This window comes from Peromyscus leucopus, unplaced genomic scaffold (genome assembly GCF_004664715.2).
Source record: "Peromyscus leucopus breed LL Stock unplaced genomic scaffold, UCI_PerLeu_2.1 scaffold_1592, whole genome shotgun sequence".
In the NCBI taxonomy this organism is placed as follows: Eukaryota; Metazoa; Chordata; class Mammalia; order Rodentia; family Cricetidae; genus Peromyscus; species Peromyscus leucopus.
In genome coordinates this window covers 1-25,331 of record NW_023504768.1, presented here as the reverse complement: position 1 = coordinate 25,331, position 25,331 = coordinate 1, and the positions used below count along the sequence as shown (strand labels likewise).

Here is a 25,331-nt window from a genome sequence, read left to right as displayed (position 1 = left end):
TTCTTCACTCATTCATCCAGAAAATCCTCACAGTGGTGTGAGGTCCTAATCATGGCTAGTCTGCTCCCCAGCCCTTGAGTTGTTTCGTAGACTTTATATGAATTTTCCTGGAGTTATACAACACTGTATACTCATCCAGATGAGAAATCACTGACAGAAACTGTGACACAATTCCACCAATCCAGGCTTGGTGAAGGAATTATTTTCATATTATTAGTATGACAGGAGAATTAGCATCTGTTGAATGTCTACCTCACTAAAGAAAAGATTTTCCCCAACAATCTTTAACTACCTATCTGCTATCTGTCCTTAGGGAGAAGTGGAATCTCCTAACAGTCTACATGAAGGAACAACTTAATGGGCCCAATCTTATATGCATTGCCTTGGGCCATCATAGGGACTAGGAGTTCAAGAAGGCAATTGTCATCCCTTGCCTGCAGGACAGCATCCCACAGCAGGGGAAGGTGCATATGGATGCTGCAGGGAGGGTGTGAAGGAGAGAGAGACAGTGAGCACAAGACTTTGCAGTTCACATGGAGCTTCTATCCTGGAGGTGAGCACAAGGGAGGGAGAAAGGGAGACCACAAGGGAAACAGGGCACTCTGTTCTAATGGCACTTGGTTTTATGTTCGTTTTCCTGAACTGTTAGGTCTCTCCTCCACTTCTTATTAACACAAACCACCACATCTCTCAAGAAGCAACTTTCTCACCCATTCTTATCTCCTCAGTGCCCAGTATTTCCCCATGTCATTGAATATCATTAGTTGTCAAGTTTTTTCAATTATTCTCATCTTCCATGTCTATGTATTTATTTATATCTGCTTTGTTGAACCAAAACGTGCCTCCTTGGAGCCACACTACAGCTCAGTTGAAAATTTTAGCATCCATCCTCCTCATAGAAATCATTCTCAGCAAGAAAAGATGCTGCCCCCTCCTGGTCAGATGAGCATCATCTGTCAGGTGACTTGGGTCTCAATGGATGGCATCCCACCTGCCTCCTCTGATGACATACACTGGATGTTCAACCACAGCAGTAGCAACATGCCTCTAGTGAGAAAGCAAGTCACCAGGAGCTTGATTCCATGTTTAGCCCCTAGTCATACCTCCTGGCCACCTCACTCATGGTTCATTTTTCATGAATTATTGTCACTTGATGTACAGCTAGATGACCACTACTGGGATAATTCTGCAATCCTATGTATCCACTAGCTCCACCCAGCTTATAGGAAGAAGCTGTCTCTTCACTGAATCAGCCTCAGTCTTGGGCAGGTTCTCAGTACACAGGTCTTGCAGGTAGGGCTAGCACAAAGTTTATATGAGTCCTCCCTTGAGAGCACTTACATAGTACTTTGTGTACATGGATGGTTGTAATAGTTATTCCCTGCCCATTTCCAAATGGGTGCAGATTTTGGGTGATTTTGTTAGATCATGAGAAGTCTCTGGAGTTGTAGGTCTTGTGGCATTTGTGTAGTCTCCTTAGCTCAGTGTTTCCTGAACACTTCTGGGTTGCCAATGACTTTAAAAATCTACCTTTCTTATAGCAACAGTAGACATGACCTGGAAATGAGGTGGAGAGGCTAACTACCTTTCTCCAGTAGAATAGATTTTTTTCATTCTCATGATGTATTTCTGGCATTCACAAATGGCTCAGATGACAAATTTTGGAGGAGATTTTTTTGTTTAATTTGTTTTCATATATTGTACCTCTACTGACTTTGATATAGTAACTATATTCCTTGTAAAAGTTATTTGTAAATTTTATAATTATAATCTTAAATTTCATATCTTCATGAACTTGTCTAGCGTAAAGTGAAGTACATGTGGCTTAGAAAATACAGAGCCATTCCAATTTTCTAGGGTGAATAAAACAATTATGCAAGAGAAACATGTTTTCAACAGGTTCTCTGTCAATCCATTTGCAATTAATGAACTCTGGTCTCAGTTTTGACATTTATGAATCCATCATGACTTTCACCAAATTGTCATTCCCCATCATTATTAGTGAACATGCTTCCCTTTTAATTTTTGTGGATGAGAAATACCAGGTTGATGGATAAAATTCTAAAAATGAACTTTGATTCATGGAATGAACCTGTGTTGATCCTATCTGTCATTCCTCTTACATGGCAGGGTGTGAAACCTGCTAATATTTAGTCTAAGACATTATCTCTAATGTCTTCTCTTTGGTGTGCAAGTGAACGGGAATCACTGAGAATTCTACATGCTCACAGAGAGTGCATTGACCATGTCCTTCCATGATTTTCCTACACTGTATACCAACATATTTAAAAGTTTTTATTTGGAACCTGTTCTCATTGAGATCCCTAAGATGATCTGAAGTCTCTTTATAGCATAGTTTGGCCTGAAACTCCTATTGTAGCCCATGGGGACCACAAACTCATGATCCCCTCCCTTCATCAGATTAGTGCTAGGATTATATATCTGTACACAATACTCATCTTCAGAAATAGCTTTCTTTCATTAAAGTGATTGCATGGGCATTGCTGAAGAAAAATCCATGGTCCTCCACATCAATGAATCATGAATACCATTCTGCATGATCATCCCTAAGATCACACACTAAGTTCAGAAAAAAATTCCTGGTAGGAAGTATGCCAAGTGACATTTGAGTTTCAGAGAGAACAGGACATGGGCGACTCTTGAGATAGTGAGGTTCATGAGGCACTAAGATATAAAAACTGCTTTGGGGATGAACCTGGGAAACTACAGCAGGTGTTGGTCCCTTTGAGGTCCCAGGTTCCAAGGACATGATCTGACTTTAGAATTCTGCTCTTAGATGCAATGAGGATAGGATGTTGCTATTTGGACAGAAGTGGTGTCTACCCGATGTCATGACTGAAACTTCTGGGTTACAAACCTGAAGATAACATAAGTCCCGGTTCCACTGAGGGGCAGGTAGTGCCAGGGAGCTGTGCTGGAGAGTGCAGTAGAATATTTTAAGGTGTGTTACTTTTGTTTACATTGCACTTGTTTACCTCTGTGAAGCTGTGTTACTGTACCTGTGTAAAACATCTGATGCTCTAATCATGAAATGATCAATAGCAAGGCAGGAGAAAGGGTAGGCAGGGATGACAAGCAGAGAGTATACATTGAAAGAGAAAACTGGGAGGAGAGATCTAAGACCAGGCAGCTAGAGAAGGAGAAGGACATCAGGGTTCAGCCACACAGATACACAGAAGCCATGGAGTAAGAGTAAAATTTACAGAAGTGAGAGAACAGGCAGGGAGTTTGTTTTTGTTTGTCTGTGGGATGGCTCAAGAGCTGACCAAAGTGGCAAATGAGAAGGATGCTGCTAGAACATTTGAGCCCGGATGTGATCACCACAGCTCCATTTCACACTTCATAAAAGTCACAGCTGTCTGACTAAACTGTAGATGAATGGTGTTGTTAAATAAGAAACACAGAGCCAATGCAGAGATGAAAGCCCAAGAGGTCAGAGCTAAAAACCTTACCCTTCACTGCTGCTGTTGTCCTCTTCAGCAAGAGATCTACTTCCTGTCTGTTTGTCTATTTTATAGACTTTCTATTCTACCTTCTCATTGGTTGTAAACCCAACCACCTGACCTCCTTGTACAGACTTCCAGGTCTTCTATAGTTGGTTTTGAGATTAAAGGCATGTGTCTCCCTGCTGGCTGCATCCTTGAACACACAGAAATCCGCCTAGCTCTGCCTCCCAAGAGCTGGGATTAAAGGCGTGCACCACCACCGCCCAGTTTCTGATATGGCTTGCTATTAGCTCTGACCTCCAGGCATCTTTATTTATTAACATACAATAAAATCACATTTCAGTACAAATAAAATATCACCATACTAAACAGCTCTTATTCCATCTAGAATCCTAGCTGTAGAGACAATGTAAAACTGTCACATGAGGGTCGTAGTTTGACCCACCTCCAACCAAGGCCCAGATGACCCTCCAATATCTCCATTGAAATTCAATGAAATATAGAATTTGCAGAGTGCAAGTTTTGTAATTCCATCCTTCTATACAGCAACAGTTTTCCCTGTAGCCAGCATCCTTCCTTTTCTCTGCCTAGGTCTGGATCAACAACATTGAACCACACAGTTCAAGTCTGTCAAGAGAGTGTCTGTCAAATGCTTTTTTCTGTACTAAATAAATGGGTAGAAGAAATGAAAACGGTGTTGATAATGAACATGTTAATCCCATTGTGACAGTGAATTCATAATGTATATGTATATAAAATCAAAAATTGCACATTTCAAACATATATACTTTATTAAGCAATGTTTCATCTAAGATGATAAAAGGAGCCGGGCGATGGTGGCACATGCCTTTAATCCCAGCACTCGGGAGGCAGAGCCAGGCGGATCTCTGTGAGTTCAAGGCCAGCCTGGGCTACCAAGTGAGTTCCCAGGTAAGGCGCAAAGCTACATAGAGAAACACTGTCTCGAAAAAAAAACCCACACACACAACACACAAAAAAAAGATGAGAAAAGGATTTTGGTGTTCTGTTTTCCAAGTTTGCCATTCAATGTGACCATTTACATATGTAATACTGTTCAAGTGTAAATTTTAGTTTGTTTATAGAATTTGATGAAATATTTTGTAGAATTTGAATACTACCTCCAGAATAGAAACTTTTATTAAAATTAAAATATGATTATTTTTTAATCCATGTAATCTATCCCTTGTTCCTATCCACATTCTCCTTCTCAAATTTTTGCCTCCTTTTTATATAGATATAGATATGCATAAATCCATAAACACAACCAGCTCAATTCATTTAGTAGTCTTTGTTTCTATACGGTTTCATGGCTCACCATTTGGTATTGCATGAGAAATGAGAGGCTATCCCTAGGAACAACTGATTCTCCCTCTCTCAGCATTTCTAAATTGCCTGTTGTTCTTTGTCTATGGGTGCACTGTGAGATTTCCTCCTTCCATGCTGGCATGTCCACTGGTGTTGTACTCTTTTGGTTCTTGTTTAGTAAGCCATGTTGTTGAAGGACCATGGTTGTAGCTTCCCTGTCGTTTCTAGGAGACACAATCTCAACAGATTTCCAGGTCTTAGGGCTCAGACCATCTTTTGGCCTCCTCTTCTGCAATGTTCCCTGAGCCTTCTGAGCAGAAGCTGCATGGAAGATGTATCAACTGGGAATCAGCACCCCAATCACAAGTTCTCTGCAATTTGTTCAGTTGTATGTAATGGGTCTTTCTTTGGACCTCCAGTTCCCAAATAATGACTTATTATTAAAGCTTGGCTTTAGCTTAGGCTTGTTCCCAACCATCTCATACCTTAAACTAACCTATTATTATTAATTCACATTCTACAATATGGCTCCTTACCTCATAAGAGTACCATACACCCCACTGACTCAATGTCTAGCTGGCAAATCACCTGCCTCTCAGATTCTTTCCCTGAGTTCTCTCACTGAAGAAGTCCCAGCAATCCTCTTGTGCCTACATATTGACCATTCAGCTCTTTATTAAATCAATCAGGCAAAGAAGAACAGAGACACATCTTCTTACAATGTGATCAAATATTCCACAGCACTTGTACATTTCTGTAATGTTCTCTGTCTCCTACAAAGAGAAGCTTCTGTAATGAAGGGTGAGAATTACACTTACCTGTTAATTCATCCAGTGTTTTAAAACTAAAGTAAACCAAGAAATTATAATATTACTGGACTATTGGAGAGGCTGACAGTCCGGTGTCTCTCTGATGGCCAGAGATGGGGAAACTGACAACCCCGTGTTCCCTGGACAAAAGCTTAGACTGGGTTCTCTCAGTGTGACTTCCCCTTGGGCTCTTTGAGCAACTGGTGGCAGAAAAAAAAAAAACAATATAATGCACACAGCTGTATTGTTCTCTCTGCCCCCGATGAGCTGTTGGACATTCTATCATAGAAGGTGAGTCCAGCAGGAATAGTCAGAAGTCTACACTTGACACAGGAGTCGCTGGAGGATTCCAGAAGGTGATAAGCATAGAAAGGATGGATTCCTGGAGGGAAAAAGTTGAAGAGCACAGTGATGGGAGCGGACAAGTATTAAGAGACAGAGAAATACAAGTCCTCAGAGGGTGGCATGGTGAGATTTCAGCTGAGAAAATGTAGGAAGCTATTTGAACACCATTCTTCTCTCCCACAAAGCTCTCTGTACAGCCTTCTCTGTCGGTGCAGCCAGGCCTGATGGTGTCCTTAGGAGAAGACAGGAGCCTGCTCTTTCCATCATGAAGCTGGGGGGGAAATTTCTTCCTGTCTAGGGATAGATTAAAATCCTGAACTAAATAATAGCAGGAAACACCCCCCTGGCAAGTAGATGGAATGATAGATGTGATCCAAATGAGCATACTCCAGAATTTAAGTTTGAGTTAAAAAGGTAAAACTTCAAACTTGTGTGTGTGAGTGCATGTGCATGTGTGACAGGGTGTGGATGTGTGTGATTCATTAATGGAATAAATATTGAGAAGTGTGTTTCTGTGAACTGAAAAATAATTTTATCAAAAGTCAGTAACCAAGATCCGAACATACTTGAAAAATGATAGAAAGTCACTCACTGCCCAAAAGAGCAAAACACTAGATACAGTGTGACTTTATATAGTCAAACAAGCACAGAGCCTGAACTCAAGAACCAACCACTCAAATTCTGCCCAATAATGAGGTGGATTCAAGTCAGAGACTCTCCTGCATTCCACATGAGCTGTTTGTGAAAAGCAACAGGAACTGTCCTCAGCTGGGCACACTCTGATTGACACACAGGGTTAAAGGACTCATCCAGCAGAGTCTATCTGGCTATGTGGTCAGTAACTGTGGTCCATGTGGAGTGATACAGATGGAGACCACAGGGTAAGGTTGGAGAAGAACCATGATCCTACATCCCGGGGAGTTCATATCCACCAGCAATCAAGATGCCTCTGCTGGAACTCTACATCTAACCATCTGTGTCAGAGAGGACGGATGAGATGCCATGTGTGGCTGTCAGTCATCTGAGGCAAGTTCACCACATGGAGCTCATCTCACCATGTCAAGTGTGGATGTTCAGTTTCTCACAGGTCCATGGAAGAAACAGGGTCACACCAGGATAAATTTTGGATTTTGCCATGGCAGGGAAACGAGCTTCTAGTGAACGGACTGATGTTTGCTTCTCACAAGGCTTTTTTATTTTTATACAATTTACACTTTAGCAAGTCAATTTCCCCATACCAAAACCTCTAATCTAAAGCTTCCCAGAGAAAACAAATGCCAAAGCAATTCTCAGGCCCAGGATGTCTCAGTTTTCTGATACCTACTACAGCCAAGTCATATATAGGTTTGAACCTTTCAGGAAGAACTCAGATAAGATTTACACACTTCAAACAGAGGGTATCGAACACAAAAGATAACAACCACAAATGGCAGAGCAAAGCCCAGTGCTACAGAATACAGGCCAGCTGCAAGGCTCTGCAGGAACTCCTGCTACACAACCAGGAGAGGGCAGCATGTCTCCTCACTGACAGAGATGCCTGTGGGGAGGTTTGTGTGAATGAGCTCACAGCACTCAGTGAAACCCTGACTGGTTCAAATGGCATACCACAGCTCTTGTTCTCAGGTCAGGAAATCAACAGGAAGATAATTACACCCATGAAATATATTTGATCATGTTCACCACATACTCTAAGGGGCTTTTTTCCCCTTTTATGTGATAGGGCCTCATATAGCCCAGGCTGACCCCAAACTCATTCCATAGTAAGACTTTCCTTATACTCCCGGTACTCTTAGCTCTACCTCCTGAATGATAAAGTCAAAAGACATGAGCCACAGCATCATATTTATACAGTACTGGGGATCAAACCCAGACACAAGTACTCTACCAACTGATTATCTTTCTGGTTCAGTAAAGAAAATATACAGACAGACTTACAGGATGGTAATTATTCATATTGACATTGATACAAAGAGAAAAATTCAGGAAGGCTTTTGGGCTCAGTAACAAAAGGAAGAAATACCCAGTGACATCTACTTCATTCTACATGTGACAAATAGGACATGTGTGTGCCCTGGACCAATCCTTTGAAGAGATGCTAAGTGAGAGAAATTTCTCCATGTGACACATTCCTCGCATGGGTCATTACAGAAGAGGTTGAAAAACTGTAAGACCCAGACATGGTGGATGATGACAATTAACCCTTTCATGGACTCTGCAGAACAGTTGAACATCTGAGCTTACAATGTTTGTGATGACATCTACAAGCCCCAAGTCAGCTCCTGCAGAACAAATGGAGGATGGGAATGGAAGACAGGCACAAAGTCCCACCCATAGATGAAGAGCTATTGACATTTCATGCCTACTGGGAGAGGAGAGTCAGTTTTCATTAATGGTGTGTCCCATGGAACTATGCCCAAGACTGTGGGGAGCACAAATTGAGCTGCATGGGAGGAAGAGAACAGAAAGTTAGGTGTGTAAGGAAAGGCAGTGGATTTTCTACAACTAGCAGGTCACAGAAGGAATCAAAAAGATAACCAGGTCAGTGAGGAAGGAACCAGCAAGGGAGGATGGGGGAGAAGAGAAGAAGGTAGGAAGGTGAATTCCATCAAAACACAATACATACTGATAAGACATTTTGAAACAATTAAGATTTTAAGTCCATGGCCAGGTCTAGTGGCCCACACCTTTAATCTGAACACTTGGGAAGCAGAGCAGAAGGATTTCTGTGAGTTCCAGCCCAGCCTGGCCTATATAACCAGCTCCAAGATAGCCAGGGCTCTACTGAGAGAACCTGTCTTAAGTCAATAACAAAAATAATTAAGCCCATAAGTATAAGAAAGAAGATGAAAGATGAAAAAATTTATAGTAAGATCAGAAATTTACAATTACAAGATAATGTGGGTGTGGCTCAGGGTGGAGTATGGCTCAAGGGTAATAGAATACTGGAGGCCCTGCCATCAATCCCTAGCACTAAAAGTAAGAGGAAATAAAATATTTTAACTGAGTTCTCTTTCTCTTAAACTAGGTGCCTGAACAGACACCAACATACAGGTCTTTGGCAAGGTCCTGAAGGGCAAGACCATCCCTCTGGAGGTCCAGCCCCATGAGTCACTCCATTGAGAATGGCAAGGCTGAGATCCAAGACAAGGGAGGCATCCCACCTGACCAGCAGTGGCTGGTATTTGCTGCCATCAGATGGAGGGTGGCTGTACCCTGGGCAACAACAAGGTCCACAAAGAGTTCCTGGTGCTGTGCATGTGTGGTGGCCATCCCTTTGCCAGTTTCTGCAGAAACACAACTGTGATATGTCCATGCACTGCTGCCCACAAGTGCTGCCCACATCGGCACCCCTGTGTGGTCAACTGCCTCTAAAAGAGTGGCCACATAGCCAGGCGGTGGTGGTGCACACTTTAATTCCCAGCACTCAGGAGGCAGAGGCAGGCAGATCTCTGTGAGTTCAAGGCCAGCCTGAGCTACAGGGTGAGTTCCAGGAAAGGCTCCAAAGCTACACTGAGAAACCCTGTCTCCAAAAAACAAAACAAAACAAAAAAGAGTGGCAACACCAACAACCTGCACCCCAAGAAGGTCAAATAATGCTGGGACCTTGTTGGAACCGCCAGGGAACCATTGAATATTTTTGCCTGAAGCAGGACTAAGGAAAGTGATGGTGCACAAATCAGTGTATAAGTACCTGCCAGTAAAAAAAAAAAAATGATATCAAGAAATTTGCAATCAAATGGATGGATCTAGAAAATATCATCCTGAGTGAGGTAATGCAAACTCAGAACAAACATAGTATGTACTCACTCATAAGTGGATACTAGATGTGAGGGAAGGGATGGCCAGACTGCAACCCACAGCTCCAGAGAGGCTAGCTAACAGGAAAAGACCCTAGTAGGGACACATAAATGACCCAGAGAAGGAGAAGTGGATGAGATCTACATGACCAGACTGGGTGTAGGGGGTTACAGAGGGTGAGGAGTAGGGAAATGAGAACATGGGGAAATGGGAGGGTCGAGCTGGCACAGGGACAGAGTGGGAGGGCAGGGATGGAGATACCATGATAGATGAGGACATCCTGGGAAAAGGAAGAGGCAGGGTGCTGGGGAGGCTCTCAGGAACCCACAAGGATAACACCACCTTGAATTGCTGGCAGTGGTCCAGAGGGTGCCTGGACTGGTCTACTCTGGTGACCTCTAGCAAATACCCTAACTATCATCATATAGCCTTTGTCCAGTGACTGATGGAGGCAGATGCAGAGATTCACCGCCAGGCACCATGCTGAGCTCTGGGAATCCAATCGATGAGAGAGAGGAGGGATTCTGCAGGCAGGGAACATCGAGATGATGATCAGGAAGAAGTGCAGAGATGATTGGCCACACTATTGGAGGTTCATGAACTGTGGACTGGTGGCTGTGGAGCCCCACAGGACTGGACTAGGCCCTCTGGATATGGAAGATGGTTGTTTGGATTGAACTGTTTGGGGAACACCCAGGCAGGGGGATTGGGATCCATCCCTGGTGCATGGGCAGGCGCTTGGGAATCCGGTGCCTGTGGTGTGGCATCTTGCACAGCCTTGGTACAGTGGAAGGAACTTGAACCTGCCTAGGCTCATTGTGCCAAGCTCTGCTGACTCCCATGGATCCTCATTGGAATGTGGTGGCTTGGAGGGCAGTGGGAGATGGGAGGAGAGAAGAGGTGGGATCTGTGGGTGGTATGTAGAGTGAGTAGAAAATTTCTTAATAAAAAAAAAGAAAAAAGAAGTACCTGCTGCCAACCTTCATCCCTGACTCTAATCCACATTGTGCAAGAGAAAATTGTCTTTTGTACTTGTTCTCTGATCTCCATGAGTGTCTGTGGCACATTTCAATGTACAAACATACAGAAGAAATTAAGTGTAATTTATTATTATTAAATGAGTGTAATATAAAAAGTAAGTGTAAATAAATAAGTTTGATTTAAAGTTGTAATGGAAAGTACACACATCAAAAAAGAACAACCAGAGTGACTCCTCTCCAATCCAAAGAGTCCTGCCTCTGGGACCCAGGCCCTGGGACACAGCCAGTCCCTGGGAAGCCCCACCCAACTCTGTCCCAGTTGCTGGCCAGTAGGGAAAACTCCCCAAGGCCAGGTTCTCCCACCAAAACCCCATATTGGACCCTACAATCTATAAGACCCATGAACTACCCCAATACCCATCTGCCTGTGACTCCAGAAACTTCCTGAGACAAGGAATTTGCCAGCTCTCATTGGACCAAGAGTGGCTTCCTAAGACACAGAATCTACCAGCTCTCACTGGACCAAGAGAAGCTTCCTGAGACACAGAATCCACTTGCTCTGACTGGACCAAGAGTCCTGATAAGACCAAGAGCGCCTCACTGAGTCACAGAATCAGCTAGCTTGGATTGGGCCAAGAGCAGCTCCCTCAGATACAGAATCTACCAGCTCCAATTAGACCAAGAGCTAATATTGGACACAGAGGGGCCCCTGAGACACAGACACAACAAGCACAGAGTGGACTAATAGCAGCTCATTCAGACACAGGCACCTTTTGCACCTGTGTCTGAATTAGAGGAAAAGATGGGCAGACATCAAGGCAAAAATACATACAGCAACATAAAGAACAATATGGCATCACCAGAACCTAGCCCTCCTCCAACAGCAAGACCTGAACATCACAATGTAGAAGAAGCAGAAGAAAGCGACCTTAAAAGTAGATTCATGAACATTCTAGAAGCCTTTCAAGAAAAAATGAAAAATTCCCTTAAAGAAATTGAAAGAAACATAAAAAAAAATTGGAAGAGATCAATAAAGAAATTGAGGGAAAGACAAACAAAAAATGGAAGAAATCAATAAATCCCTTAAAGAAAGCCAAGAAAACCATGAAAGAGCAATTAAACATATGAAGGAAATAGTTCAAGATCTGAAAATTGAAATAGAAACAATGAAAAAGACACAAACAGAGGGAATACAGGAAATAGAAAATCTGAGGAAAAGAACAGGAAACACAAATGCAAGCAGAACCAACAGAATACAAGTGATGGAAGACAGAATCTCTAGTGTAGAGGATACAATAGAGGAAATAGACTCATCAGTCAAAGAGAACACCAAAGCCAAAAAGAGTCATAAAACACAAAATGTCCAGGAAATCTGAGACACCATGAAAAGACCACACATAAAAATAATAGGAATAGAAGAAGGAGAAGAATGCCTACTCAAAGGCACAGAAAATATATTCAACAAATCATGGAAAAAAACTTTCCCAACTTAGAGAAGGAAATACCTATGAAGATAAAAGAAGCTTACAGAACACCACATAGACTAGACCCCCCCAAAAAAAGTCCCCTTGCCACATAATAATTAAACCACTAAACATACAGAATAAGTAAAGAATATTAAGAGTAGTAAAGGAAAATGGCCAAGTGACCTATAAAGACAGACCATCAGAATAACAACCAACTTCTCAATGGAGACTTGAAAGCCAGAATGTCCTGGACAAATGTAATGCAGACACTAAGAGACCATGGATGCCAGCCTAGACTAATATACCCAGCAAAACTTTCAAACACCATAGATGGAGTGAACAAGTGGACATTCCAAGACAAAACCAGATTTAAGCAATACCTATCCATAAATCCAGCCCTACAGAAAGCACTAGAAGAAAAATTCCAACCTAAGGAAGTCAGATACACCCACAAAAATACAGGCAACAGATAACCCCACAGTAGTAAAGCCCAAAGAAAAGAAACACACACACACTACCACCAAAAAATAACAGGAAGTAACAATCACTGGTCATTAGTATCCCTTAATATCAATGGACTTAATTCACCTATAAAAAGCCACAAGCTAACAGAATGAATGAGAAAGCAGGACCCACCTTTCTGCTGCATACAAGAAAGACACCTCAACTTGAAAGACAGACACTACCTCAGAGTAAAAGGCTGGGAAAAGTCTTTCTAATCAAATGGAATTAAGAAGCAAGCTAGTGTAGCTATCCTAATATCTAACAAAATAGACTTCAAACTAAAATCAATCAAAAGAGATTGAAAAGGACATTACATATTTATCATAGGGAAAATCCAACAAGATGAAGTTTCAATTCTGAACATTTATGCCCCAAATACAAGGGCACACACATATGTAAAAGACACGTTACTAAAGTTTAAATCACACACCAAACCTAACACATTAATAGTGGGAGACTTCAACACCCCACTCTCACCATGGACAGATCTGCCAAATCGAAACTTAACAGAGAAATAAGAGACCTAACTGATGTTATGACTCAAATGGACGTAATTGATATCTACAGAACATTCCACCCTAACGAAAAAGAATATACCTTCTTCTCAGCACCCAATGGAACTTTCTCTAAAATCTGCCACATACTCTGTCACAAAGCTAATCTCAACAGATACAAAAATATTAGAATAACTTCCTGTATTCTATTGTGCCACCATGGCTTAAAGTTAAATTTCAACAACAACAAAAATTACAGAAAGCCTACAATCTCATGGAAACTGAATAATGCTCAGCTGACTTACCAATGAGTCAAAGAAGAAATAAATTAAGAAATTAAAGACTTCCTAGAGTTCAATGAAAATGATTTACTACATACCCAAACTTATGGGACACTATGAAAGCAGTGCTGAGGAAAATTCATAGCACTAAATGCCTACATAAAGAAGTTGGAGAAATCTCACACTAGTGATTAACAGCACACCTGAAAGTTCAAGAACAAGAAGAAGCAAAGTCACCCAGGAGGAATATATGCCAGGAAATAATCAAATTGAGAGCTGAATTCAATAAAATAGATACAAAGAGAACAATACAAAGAAACAGTGAAACAAAGAGTTGGTTCTTTGAAGAAAATCAACAAGATAGACAAGCCCTAATCCAGACTAACCAAAAGGCAGAGAGCATCCAAAGTAATAAAATCAGAAATGAAAAGGAGATATAACAACTGACATTGAGGAAATCCAGAGAATCATCAGGTAATACTTCAAAAACTTGTACTCCACAAAATTGGAAAATCTAAAAGAAATGGACAATTTTCTGGATAGGTACCACATACCAAAGTTAAATCAAGACCAGATAAACAATTTAAATAGACCAATAACCCCTAAGGAAATAGAAACAGTCATTAAGTCTTGCAACCAAAAAAAAGCCCACGACCAGATGGTTTTAATGCAGAATTCTGCCAGATTTTCAAAGAAGAGTTAATACCAATACTCTTCAAATTGTTCCACACAATAGAAACAGAAGAAACACTACTAAACTCCTTTCATGAGGCTACAGTTACTTGGCTGATTCCCAAGCCACACAAAGATGAAACAAAAATAGAAAATTACAGACCCATCTGCCTCATGAACATTGATGCAAAAATACTCAATAAAATATTGGCAAACCGACTTCAAGAACACATCAAAAACATTATCCACTATGATCAAGTAGGCTCTAAACCAGAGATGCAAGGATGGTTCAACATACAAAAGTCTGTCAATATAATACACCATATAAACAAACTGAAAGAAAAAAAAACCCATGATCCTGTCATTAGATGCTGAAAAGACCTTTGACAAAATTTAACACCCCTCACGATAAAAGTCTTGGAGAGATCAGGAATACAGGGAACATAATAAACATAATAAAGGCAATTTACAGCAAGCCAACAGCCAACATCAAATTAAATGGAGAGAAACTCAAAGTGTTCCCATTAAAATCAAGAACAAGTTGGGTGGTGGTAGCACATGCCTTTAGTCCCAGCACTCAGGAGGCAGAGCCAGGCGGATCTTTGTGAATTCGAGGCCAGACTGGGCTTCAGATTGAGTTCCAGGAAAAGCACAAAGATACAGAGAGAAACCCTACCTCATAAAACCAAAAAAAAAAAAAAAGACAAGACTGTCCGCTCTCCCCATATTTATTCAATATAGTACTTAAAATTCTAACTAGAGCAATAAGACAGCAAAAAGAGATCAAGGGGATACAAATTGGAAAAGAAGAAGTCAAACTTTCACTATTTGCAGATGATATGATAGTACACATAAGTGACCCCCAAAATTCTACCAGGGAACTCCTACAGCTGATAAACATCTTCACTAATGTGGCAGGATACAAGATTAACTCAAAAAAATCAGTAGCCCTCCTACATACAAATGATCAATGGGCTGAGAAAGAAATCAGAAAAACATCACCCTTTACCATAGCCACAAATAATGTAAAATACTTTGGGTAACTCTAACTAAGTAAGTGAAAGTCCTGTATGACAAGAACTTTAAGTCTCTGAAGAAAGAAATTGAAGAAGATATCAGAAAATGGAAAGATCTCCCATGCTCATAGATAGGTAGGAACAACATAGTAAAAATGGCAATCTTACCTAAAGCAATCTACAGATTCAATGCAATCCCCATCAAAATCCCAACAAAATTCTTCACAAACCTGAAAAGAAGAATACTCAACTTCATTTGGAAAAACAAAAAATCCAGGAGATGTAAAAGAATCCTGTACAACAAAACCACCTCTGGGGGATCACAATCCCTGACCTCAAGCCCTACTATAGAGCTATAGTAATAAAAACAGCTTGGTATTGGCCTAAAAACCGACATGTGGACCAATGAAATCAATTTGAAGACCCTGACATTAACCCACACACCTAAGAACACCTGATTTTTGACAAAGAAGCCAAACCTGTACAATGGAAAAAAGAAAGCATCTTCAATAAATGGTGCTGGCATAACGGGATGTCAGCATGTAGAAGATTGCAAATAGATCCATATCTATTGCCATGCACAAAACTCAAGTTCAAGTGGATCAAAAACCTCAATATAAAACCAGTTACACTGAACCTGATAGAAGAGAAAGTGAAAAATATTCTTGAACGCATTGGCACAGGAGACCACTTCCTCAATATAACACCAGTCGCACAGACACTAAGAATAACAATTAATAAATGGGACCTCCTGAAACTGAGAAGCTTCTGTAAGGCAAAGGACACAGTAAATAAGACAAAACGACAGCCTACAAAATGGGAAATGATTTTCACAAACCTCACCTCTGACAGAGGGCTGATCTCCAAAATGTATAAAGAACTCAAGAAATTAGACATCAAAATAACAAACAATCCAGGCTTGGGGATTTAGCTCAGTGGTAGAGCACTTGCCTAGCAAGCTGCAGGGCCCTGGGTTCGGTCCTTGGCTCTGAAAAACAAAAAACAAAACAAACAAACAAAAACAAAAAAGCAAACTCAAAATAACAAACAATCCAATTAAAAATGGGCTACAGAGATAAACAGAGAATTCTCAAAAAAAGAATTTCAAATGGCCAAAAGATATTTAAGGAATTGCTCAGCATCTTTAATTATCAGGGAGATGCAAATCAAAGCAACTCTGAGATACCATCTTACACCTGTCAGAATGGCTAAGATCAAAAGGACTGCAGACAGCTTATGTTTGAGAGGATGTGGAGAAAGGGGAACATTCCTCCACTGCTGGTGGGAGTACAAACTGGTACAGCCACTTTAGAAATCAGTATGGCAATTTCTCAGAAAATTGGGATTCAATCTTCCTCAAGACCCAGCTATACCACTCTTGGGTATCTACCCAAGTAATACTCAACCATACCACAAGGATGTTCATAGCAGCATTATTCATAATAGCCAGGACATGGAAACAACCGAGATGTCCCTGAACTGAAGAATGGATTAAAAAATGTGGTACATACACAAGGGAGTACTACTCAGCACTGAAAAACAATGACATCATGAAATTTACAGGCAAATGGATGGAACTAGAAAATATCATCCTGAGTGAAGTAACCCAGACTCAGAAGGACAAACATGGTATGTACCCACTCATAAGTGGTTACTAGATATAAAGCAAAGGGTAATCAGGCAACAACCCACAATTCCAGAGAAGCTAACTAACAGGAAAGACACAAAGAGGGATGCATGGATTGCCCTGAGAAGGAGAAATAGATAAGATCTCCATGAGTGAACTGGGGATGAAGGGTGGGCAATGGAGGATCAGGGATAGAGGATGAGAACATAAGGGATTGGGATGGTTGAGCTGGAACAGAGAGGGAGGGGGAATGCACTTAAAGAGACACCATGATAGAGGGAGATATCACGGGGATAGAGAGAAACCAGTGCTAGGGAAGTTGCCAGGAATCCCCAAGGATGACCCCAGCCTGGGCTACTAGCAATAGTGGAGAGGGTGCCTGAACTGAACTGGCTTACCTCAGAGATCAGACCAGTGAATACCCTAACTGTCGTCACAGAACTTCTCTCCAGTGACTGATGGGGGCAGATGCAGAGATCCACAGCCAATAACTAGACAGAGCTCCAGGAGTCCAGTCAAAGAGAGAGAAGAGGGATTCTATGAGCAAGTACATCAAAGTCATGATGGGGAAACGTGTAGAGATGAACAAACCAAACTAGAGGGAACTCATGAAAGTTGGATCAATGGCTGTGGAGCCTGCATGGGAATGGACTAGGCTTTCTGCATTGCGAGACAGTTGTGTAGCTTGATCTGCTTGGGGGGCTCCCTGGCGGTAGGATCAGAATCCTTCTCTGGTGCATGAGTGGACTTTGTGGAGTCCAGTGCCTATGATGGGACACCTCGTGCAGCCTTGAGGCAGCGAGAAGGGCTTGGACTTGCTTGTATTGAATGTACCTCCCCATGGAGGCCTTGCTTCTTGTGGGGGGAATTAGGGGGGTTGAGAGGAAAAGACTGGAGGCAGGAGGAGGGAAGGAGGGGGTCTTTGATTAATGTGTAAAATGAATGAAAATTTTTTCTTAATTAAAAAAAATCACAAAAATGAACAACCAACCAGAAATAGAGGTGCACATTTATAACACAGCACCTAAGTCTATGAGGAAGAGGATTATAAATTTTATTCCGTGCAGATGTACACAGTGAGACCCATCACAGGAACCTTGAAGCATTTTGAATATAAGTAAGTATTTCACACAAAAAAATGTGAAAGGAATAAAGCAGAATTCTCCATTAATGCTGTGACCTCTGCCCTCTCAGGCACCTACAGGTGCTATGGTTCTTGGGACTCATCTCCCTACCTGTTGACATATGCCAGTGACCCTGTGGAGCTCACGGTCTCAGGTGAGGTGAACCTGAACTCTCAGGGTGACTTACAATTCAAACCCTAGGAGAGCCCTTAACTTGGATTGGATTATGGGGACCATAGGAAGGTTAGTCAGATGGCACTTTCCCTGACAGGGAAGTGGAAGCCAGCAGGAGTTCCTCAAGTAATGTCCCCTCCATCCTCTATTGCAATCTAGGTTTGGGGTAGACAGCATGAAGATTTTGGGGAGGTTACAGGACAGTGAGCAGAGACAGGCCCCTAGGTTAGCATCTAACCCTCACCCCCTCTTGTTCTGTTTCCTAGGACCCATTGGAACCTCCAGCCCACCACCCTCAAAGTCCATGCCAACATATGGTGAGTATCAGGCACCTCAGTGCAGGGAGTATGCTCCATCCCCAGGCTGCCTGGCATCTCTTAGCCCACTGAAGTCCTCATTTCTCTGTCACTTTAGCTTGTGAGTAAAGGAGGAAAACAGAGATCTCAACAGAGACCCCAGAGACCCAGGACTTAGAAGTTTGGATACAGAAAGTGGCATCCAGAATGTTCTGACTCTGTCTGGAGGATGGGGCATGTGGGTGAGGTAGAGAGCAGAGATCCCAGACATTTGCCTCCCCATCCTGACTCTAAGGCCCTGAGAACAAACCTCTCTCACCTGCATGGAGTCAGGTCCCAGAGGGATAATAAGGAGAAAAGTGGGGCCCAAATGGGCAATAGCTAGTTATGGGCTTGATACAGCTGCTTCTAGAGACTTGGACTGCTGACTTGGACCAGCCTTTCCCTTTCTGGATTGCCTACTGTTTCTCTGAGTAAAAAGGGGAGAAGCCTGGCCCACATGTCTAAATTTCTTTCAGTGCTGGCCTTGGCTGTGACCTCTCCTGACAGAGGAGACCCCAGAACCTGATTCTGCAGTGGGTCTGTCCCACAGTGGTGGTGGTGTGTAGAAAGTGGGGCAGAGGGCCATGGCAGGCCATTGAGACTCCTCTGCTCCAGTCAGGAGGCTCTGCTCTGGTGGAGAGAAGAGATGGAACTAAGAGGCCCTGGGTTCGACTCCCAGCTCTGCCACTTCCAGTCAGGTGATCTGAGGCAGGTGACCTGTGGAGACAGAAAAAGAGACATTTCCTTGTTGTATGATTGTGAGGATGGGAGATGATGAGTGCAAAGACCCAGCATGCATCTGTCACACAGTAGGTACTCAGTTAAGCAGCAACATTCCCCAATCATGACATCACTTGTGTCTCAGGACTGGAAGGGTACCTGAAGGTTCTGGTTGGAGTCTCTGTGGCCTTCCTCCTGTTCCTCTTCATCCTCATCTTCCTCCTTCTCCGACGAAGGCATCAGGGAAAATTCAGGAAGGATGGTGAGTAGGTGTGGGTGACCTGGGTCTCAGGTTCCCCTGTGAACAGCCAAGCAGGGGATCAGGACACCAGCCCCAGGGAACCCTCAAACTTGGGCTGAGTAGTTTAGAAACACTAGCAGATCTCAGATCAGAAAGATCATGATCTCAGAATATGTGTAATATCATGTGTTCTGTGAGCTTCACCATGTCCTAGGACATTTGCTCACTCACCCATGGTGCAAAGGTCCCTTCCCTTCCTTCCCTGTACCATGCCTAGGTAGAAGGGGGAAGCTGAGACTCTTCTCTCTCTTGCAGCCCATAAAGATACAGAACTGCAACTTCCTGCAGGAGCTGCAGAGCCTGTAACCAGAGACAGAGGCTCCCAGAAGAGGTAACTCATGGCCAGAGACATAGACCCCACCTTCCTGACACACCTCACTGACAACTGACATCTTCTTGTCTCTCCAGATCCAATCCAGCTGCTGCCACCCAGGAAGAAAGCCTTTGTGAGATAAAGAGGGTCCTGGGGAGGGAGATGTCTGAGGACTCAGCATTGCAGGGGTGGTGGAGAGGCTCTGGGGTCTTTGCTATTTGGGTCTGAACTTCTCACTATAGACCCTGGATATGACAACAATCCCTGATTCTCTGTCCACACCTGGGGCAATACAGAAAACTAAGGGTCAGAGTCATCCCTAGACTCTGCTCAGGAGACATTCTGTTTGTTCTTCTGACAGACGCTTCAGTGGAGGACACACAGCCTGAGGATGGTGCCAAGTTGGACAGTTGGGTGAGTTTTCTGTCCCTATCTGCAGTGCTAAGAACTTAGGGCCCAGTTTAGTCCAGAGAGCCTTTTTTGTTCTCCCTCCCTTGGCCCTCAGAATCAACCAAAGCTGACCCTTCCCTCTCTTCTGCAAGTACAACCTGCCTCACTCTCTCATGGTTTTCCCAGGATCATGTGTCTCATCAATCCTGTCCCCTTTCTGGCTCCTTGACATCTGTCTGATTGTCTTCTGAGGGGCAGCCTGGAAGGGAAAGCCCACAGAAATGTTTATGGAACTAGCAGCTGTAGGCAGGAACCAAAGGGACTTGGGCAGAAACGTGGGGTTCTGCATTGTGTGTGTGGGTGTTTTACAAGCATCTATGTCTCTGCACCACATGCCTGCATGGTGCTCTCAGGGGCCAGAAGAGAGTGCCATATACCCTGGAATGAGAGTTACATATGAATGTGGGTTACCTTGTGGGTTCTGGGAACCAAACCTGGATCCTCTGCAGTAGTAGTCATTGCTCTTAATCACAGAGCCATCTCTCCAGCCCCCAGAAATGTGTTTTCAGGAAGATGGACTGTGTGGGTACAGCCAAGACAGTTAGAATGTCAAGATAAGATGCCCGAACTGTAGGAAGGAAGCCCAAGAAGATCCAATCAGGGATGCTGTCATCTAAATGGGTCACCCTGGCCATGCTGTGGAAAACTGGCCAGAGATACCCAGGGGAACAGGGAAACACTATCTGTCCCTCACTACTTCCCTGCTACAGAGATCAGCTGAAGAAGACCCCCAGGGAGAGACAAATGCCCAGGTGAAAGGCTCCAGGGTCAGGAGGGCAGGAGCTGTCCTTCCTTCTGTCATGTCAGGAGAAGTCCTGGACACCAAAGATGGACAAGCAGAAAATGACAGAGAGATGGATGCTCAGGTGAGTCCTGTCCTCCCCCAGGACTTCAGCATCCCCCAAGCCAAGCATAAACCCTCCTCTCACGCTCTCTTCCACTCCAGGATGCTGAATCCGAGGAGCCCCAGGATGTGACCTATGCCCAGCTGTGCAACAGGTCACTCAGACAGGGGACTGCTGCACCTCCTTCCTCCCAGGTGCGGGATGCCCCAGAGGAGTCCACTGTATATGCTGCTCTGGCAGTCATTCAACCAGGTTCTGATCCCAGTAACAAGGAGCAATGACCCTCTGCCTGCTGGGAGACCGAACAAAGACCTCCAAGGGATTCTGTGAACTTTTGGGAACCTGATTGCATTTTAACTAACATCATACATTTTGGAAATAAAGCAGATTTCTCAATAATCAAGTGAAATGAGAAACTAAATAGAAGGGAATGGATTCACACTGAGTACTAGTTTTAATGACATTGCTTTTCAAAGCCATGAAATAAGAAAATTTATAGGCTTGGTTGCATAGATTCATAATCCCAACCCCAGGGACGCTGATGCAGGAGAATTGCTTTTGTTTTTGGTTATCTTGGCATACCTAGTGAATTTCATGCCAGCCTGTGCTGCAGAGTGAGACATGTTTCACACATTAACCACCAGGATCACACAGTGGAGAATCTCATCAGGATGGGGTTTGCTGCTGTGATCCTCATAATCCTTGGGATTCTTGTCTTTGAGACTTGGGGCAGCCAGAGACAGATCTACCATGCAATGAGAAGTAATCAGAAAAGAAAGAAGTACATCTCTCAAGATTCCAGAGTCTGAGAAATAAATCTGATGATCCCACAATTTCTGTAAGAAAATAGTTCTTATATTGAGGAACTGTTGTGAGAGAATGTTCAGTGAGCAAACGTGTTTTATGTCTGGGTCCTTTTCTGAAATGTTGAAGGGTCCTTGAATGGAGGAGTGAGAATTGAGAAATAACTTCTAGGAAATATAGAGAGAGGTAAATGCAAAGAAAAATACATAGACACAGAAGATCTTTGCGAGGGCTCTGGGTCAGTACCACAGACTCTTGTGTTTATTATTCACAGCCTTTATATATTCAAAGTAAAGGGGGCAAAGAAACTTCCCCTTTTCAAGGACATCACTATTCAGGGTACAAAGCACAGATGAGTGTAAACACCTCCTTAGCACTCAAGACATCTAGTAGCTATGCCTTAATGCAAAGCATCCTGTAATTAGGCCTTGAAGTATAAGACACCTGGTAACCATGCCTTTGGACAAAGCATCCTATTATGCAGCCTTGCAGAGTGGAAAACAAGCTTGGACTCACTGACCTTTAGTCAAGATGGAATAAGGCATCATTGTGGATCTCTGTGGGTCCCTACAGTTTTGGGTGCAGAGGAAGGCTTGAGTGTTCTGATAAGTTCCTTCTGCAGCAAATGAATTTACATCACTCCAGCAGCTGTAGGCCTTTGCTGACTGAACCAACTCTTTTCTTGATCCATAAAGTGAGGGAATATGCTGTCCCATCTCTCTGGCTTTGGTCCTTGTTTCTATACATATTTTCCTTCCCCCACCTCATGTGTCATTTTCCATTTTAATAAATTGTCACATTCACCATGGCAGAAGCTTCTCTCTGTTAGACTAGAAATAAAGAACGTGCCTCAATAACAAAAATAATAAGTAAATTCAGAGCCCGTAATTCAAAGTCACTCTGCCTATGATGTCCGAAACTCTCTTTGTGACCCTCCACCCTTTCAGGCTTCAACACAGGATCTTCACAGAGTTTCTCTTGAAATATAAAGCCAGTGTTAACACACTGGTAGAATAAGGACTAGCTGGCAGGACAGTATGGGCAGGACTTTGAAAGTGTTTTCTTAACACAAATTTCTGATTTGTAGAATTTGCTGACCACTATAAATATCCCACGGGTGTGAGGGTGGGGAGTATCGCATTAAATTGATGTGTTTTTCATTTCATTTTCCACTGTCTATTTCTCATATATGCAAAAGCAATTGGCTTGCAGATCAATCATCCCACATTCACCTTGCTAGGGAAAGTTACCATACAATGATTCATAATTTCTACATAGACAATTATGTTATCTTCAGACAATGATAGTTGTATTTCTCTCTCTCTCTCTCTCTCTCTCTCTCTCTCTCTCTCTCTCTCTCTCTCTCATATTTTACCTACACTTCTGTTTCTGTATTAGCTAAGTCTTCAAATACAAATCTGAAAATGCGTGAAGAAAGGAGATTCTGTTACCTTCTGCATGATTTAATACAAAATCTGCTTTCTCACAATTAAGTATGATGCTAACTTCAGTATTTTGGTACATTAATTATTCTGATCCTGGAGGTTCTCTGTATCTAATTTCCTGTGAGTGTTCATGATGAATGGCTGTGGGACACTGACAAATGTTAACTATTCATGAAAAACTGTCTCAGTTATGTGTTTTATTTTAATCTTGTTACTATCATCAATAAAGTATAGTTCTAAATATTTAATGGGATTTGCATGACTGACTAAATTCTGCTTTTTCAGAAGGTGTTCTTTTCATTTTATAATACATTCTCATGGCTAACAGCAGGATATGGTCTGAAGAAATCATATTTAGTAAATGTTTTTCATGGTGTTAACATCATAGAATACTTAGTAAGGACTCGTGAATATGATGTCACAGATTACTTGCTCTTCAGGACTGTCTCTACAGGTTGCAGGAATGATATTTTTGTAGATTTTGCAGCTGTGTTCATGGGAGGTTTTAGCCTATAATTTATTTCATCTAATTTCTTTGTCTTGATTCATAGTTAGGTGATGTTGGCCTTACAGCATGGCTTGGTTACACAATCCATTTTCTAGACCTGAGTGTGCAAGTAGTTGAAAGGCTGTACTCAATTTCTTCCTCTAACTGAGCAGAGTCTTTTGCTTTGCTTTTGTTTTTTGTTTTTGAGACAAGATCTCTCTATAGAGCCTAGGCTGTACTGGAACTCCCTATGTAGACCTGGTTGGTCTTGAACTTACAGATATCCAACTTCCTCCACCTCAAAAGTGTTGGATTTAAAGAGATTTGCCACTGCAACTAGCAACCGAGCAGACTTCAGGAGACTACGTTTGTCCATACCATCAATACACCACCTCACTCTGTCCTCATGAAAAATGTTACCTGGACCTGTCATTTTTTCATCTGAATCTTGTAGGCACATGGAGGGAGGAGATATGTCCTGGTTCTGAAACATGGTGCCTAGGATGAATCTAGGAATTGATACTCTGATAGTTACTACATTGGAGGTCAATGGAAGGTGTACAAGGAGCTAGGATGCCACGTGACACCACACAGCCCAGATGCTCTAAGGTCCTTTCCACTCTGTACACAACACTAGTTTACAAAAAGTCATGCAACGTGGTGAGGAAACAGGTTGCTGATGCAAGTGTGAGCAGAATCTATTATATCTGACTCAGGAAATGAATTGTTGTCCTAACTTCAACCATTACCAATACATAGTAACACTTCAGACACTTCTGCATGAAGCTGTTCGAGGAGGAATGAGCAACACCAAGGTGAACCAGAAGAGAAAGAGTTGGATGTATCCAGTAAAGATCCCCAGTATCTGTGAAATTATAGACTCCCCTCCTATACCCAACCAGCAAACTATATGCTGGCATCAGGGAATGGAATTGAACATGTCAGGAGTCTCAAAATTTGCTTCCATGTGTTGTCCTCTGAGAGGGTAGCATCAGGTTCTGATGTCTCTTAGACTCATTAATCAAGAAAGTGCCCACAGACATGACTAAAGTGTAATCTGATCAAAGCACATCCTCAGGTGAGGTTCCCTATTTACCAAGTGACTTTAGTCTACCTCAAGATGAAAAAATGAATCGTTCCACTCTCCCACCTGATTCATATTCTCAGAAATAAGAATCTATATATGAATCCTCCCATGCCACTGAACTAGTTGATTCTCACACTAACTCTGAAAGACAGGGCACTGCCTCACTGTACCCAAAGAGGGGCAGATATAGATTAATACCATCTTCAGTTCGAAAGTCAGCAAATGATATTCTTGTACCTTAGAGAGCAGCCAGATTATTTGATCCCCTGAGCATTAGTGCTCAGGGCATTGAGACGTTATCTGCAGTGTGATATCAGGAACTGTGGTCCAGATAGAAAAGAAACAGATGGGAAAGAAAGCCAGTGAGTGTACCTCTCACACTTGCTTTCTGAGGAAAATAAGAAACTTGGGAATACCACTGCAGCTCTAAACACTGATGTTGACAAAGAAATGTGCTT

General features: G+C 42.5%; 1 protein-coding gene across 1 annotated transcript in view; it reads left to right on the top strand.

The window, feature by feature from the left end:
* Positions 1–23,547, top strand: part of LOC114689236 (leukocyte immunoglobulin-like receptor subfamily B member 3A) — a gene marked incomplete at its 5' end in the record, with an annotated part of 29,931 nt that extends 6,384 nt beyond the window's left edge. Inside the window, 8 exon segments of the mRNA XM_037201835.1 lie at positions 17,933–18,063; positions 18,350–18,400; positions 19,287–19,403; positions 19,698–19,773; positions 19,851–19,888; positions 20,117–20,169; positions 20,916–21,071; positions 21,152–23,547. Coding sequence (XP_037057730.1) covers positions 17,933–18,063; positions 18,350–18,400; positions 19,287–19,403; positions 19,698–19,773; positions 19,851–19,888; positions 20,117–20,169; positions 20,916–21,071; positions 21,152–21,331 — 802 coding nt within the window.
* Between the last annotated feature and the right edge of the window lie 1,784 nt (positions 23,548–25,331).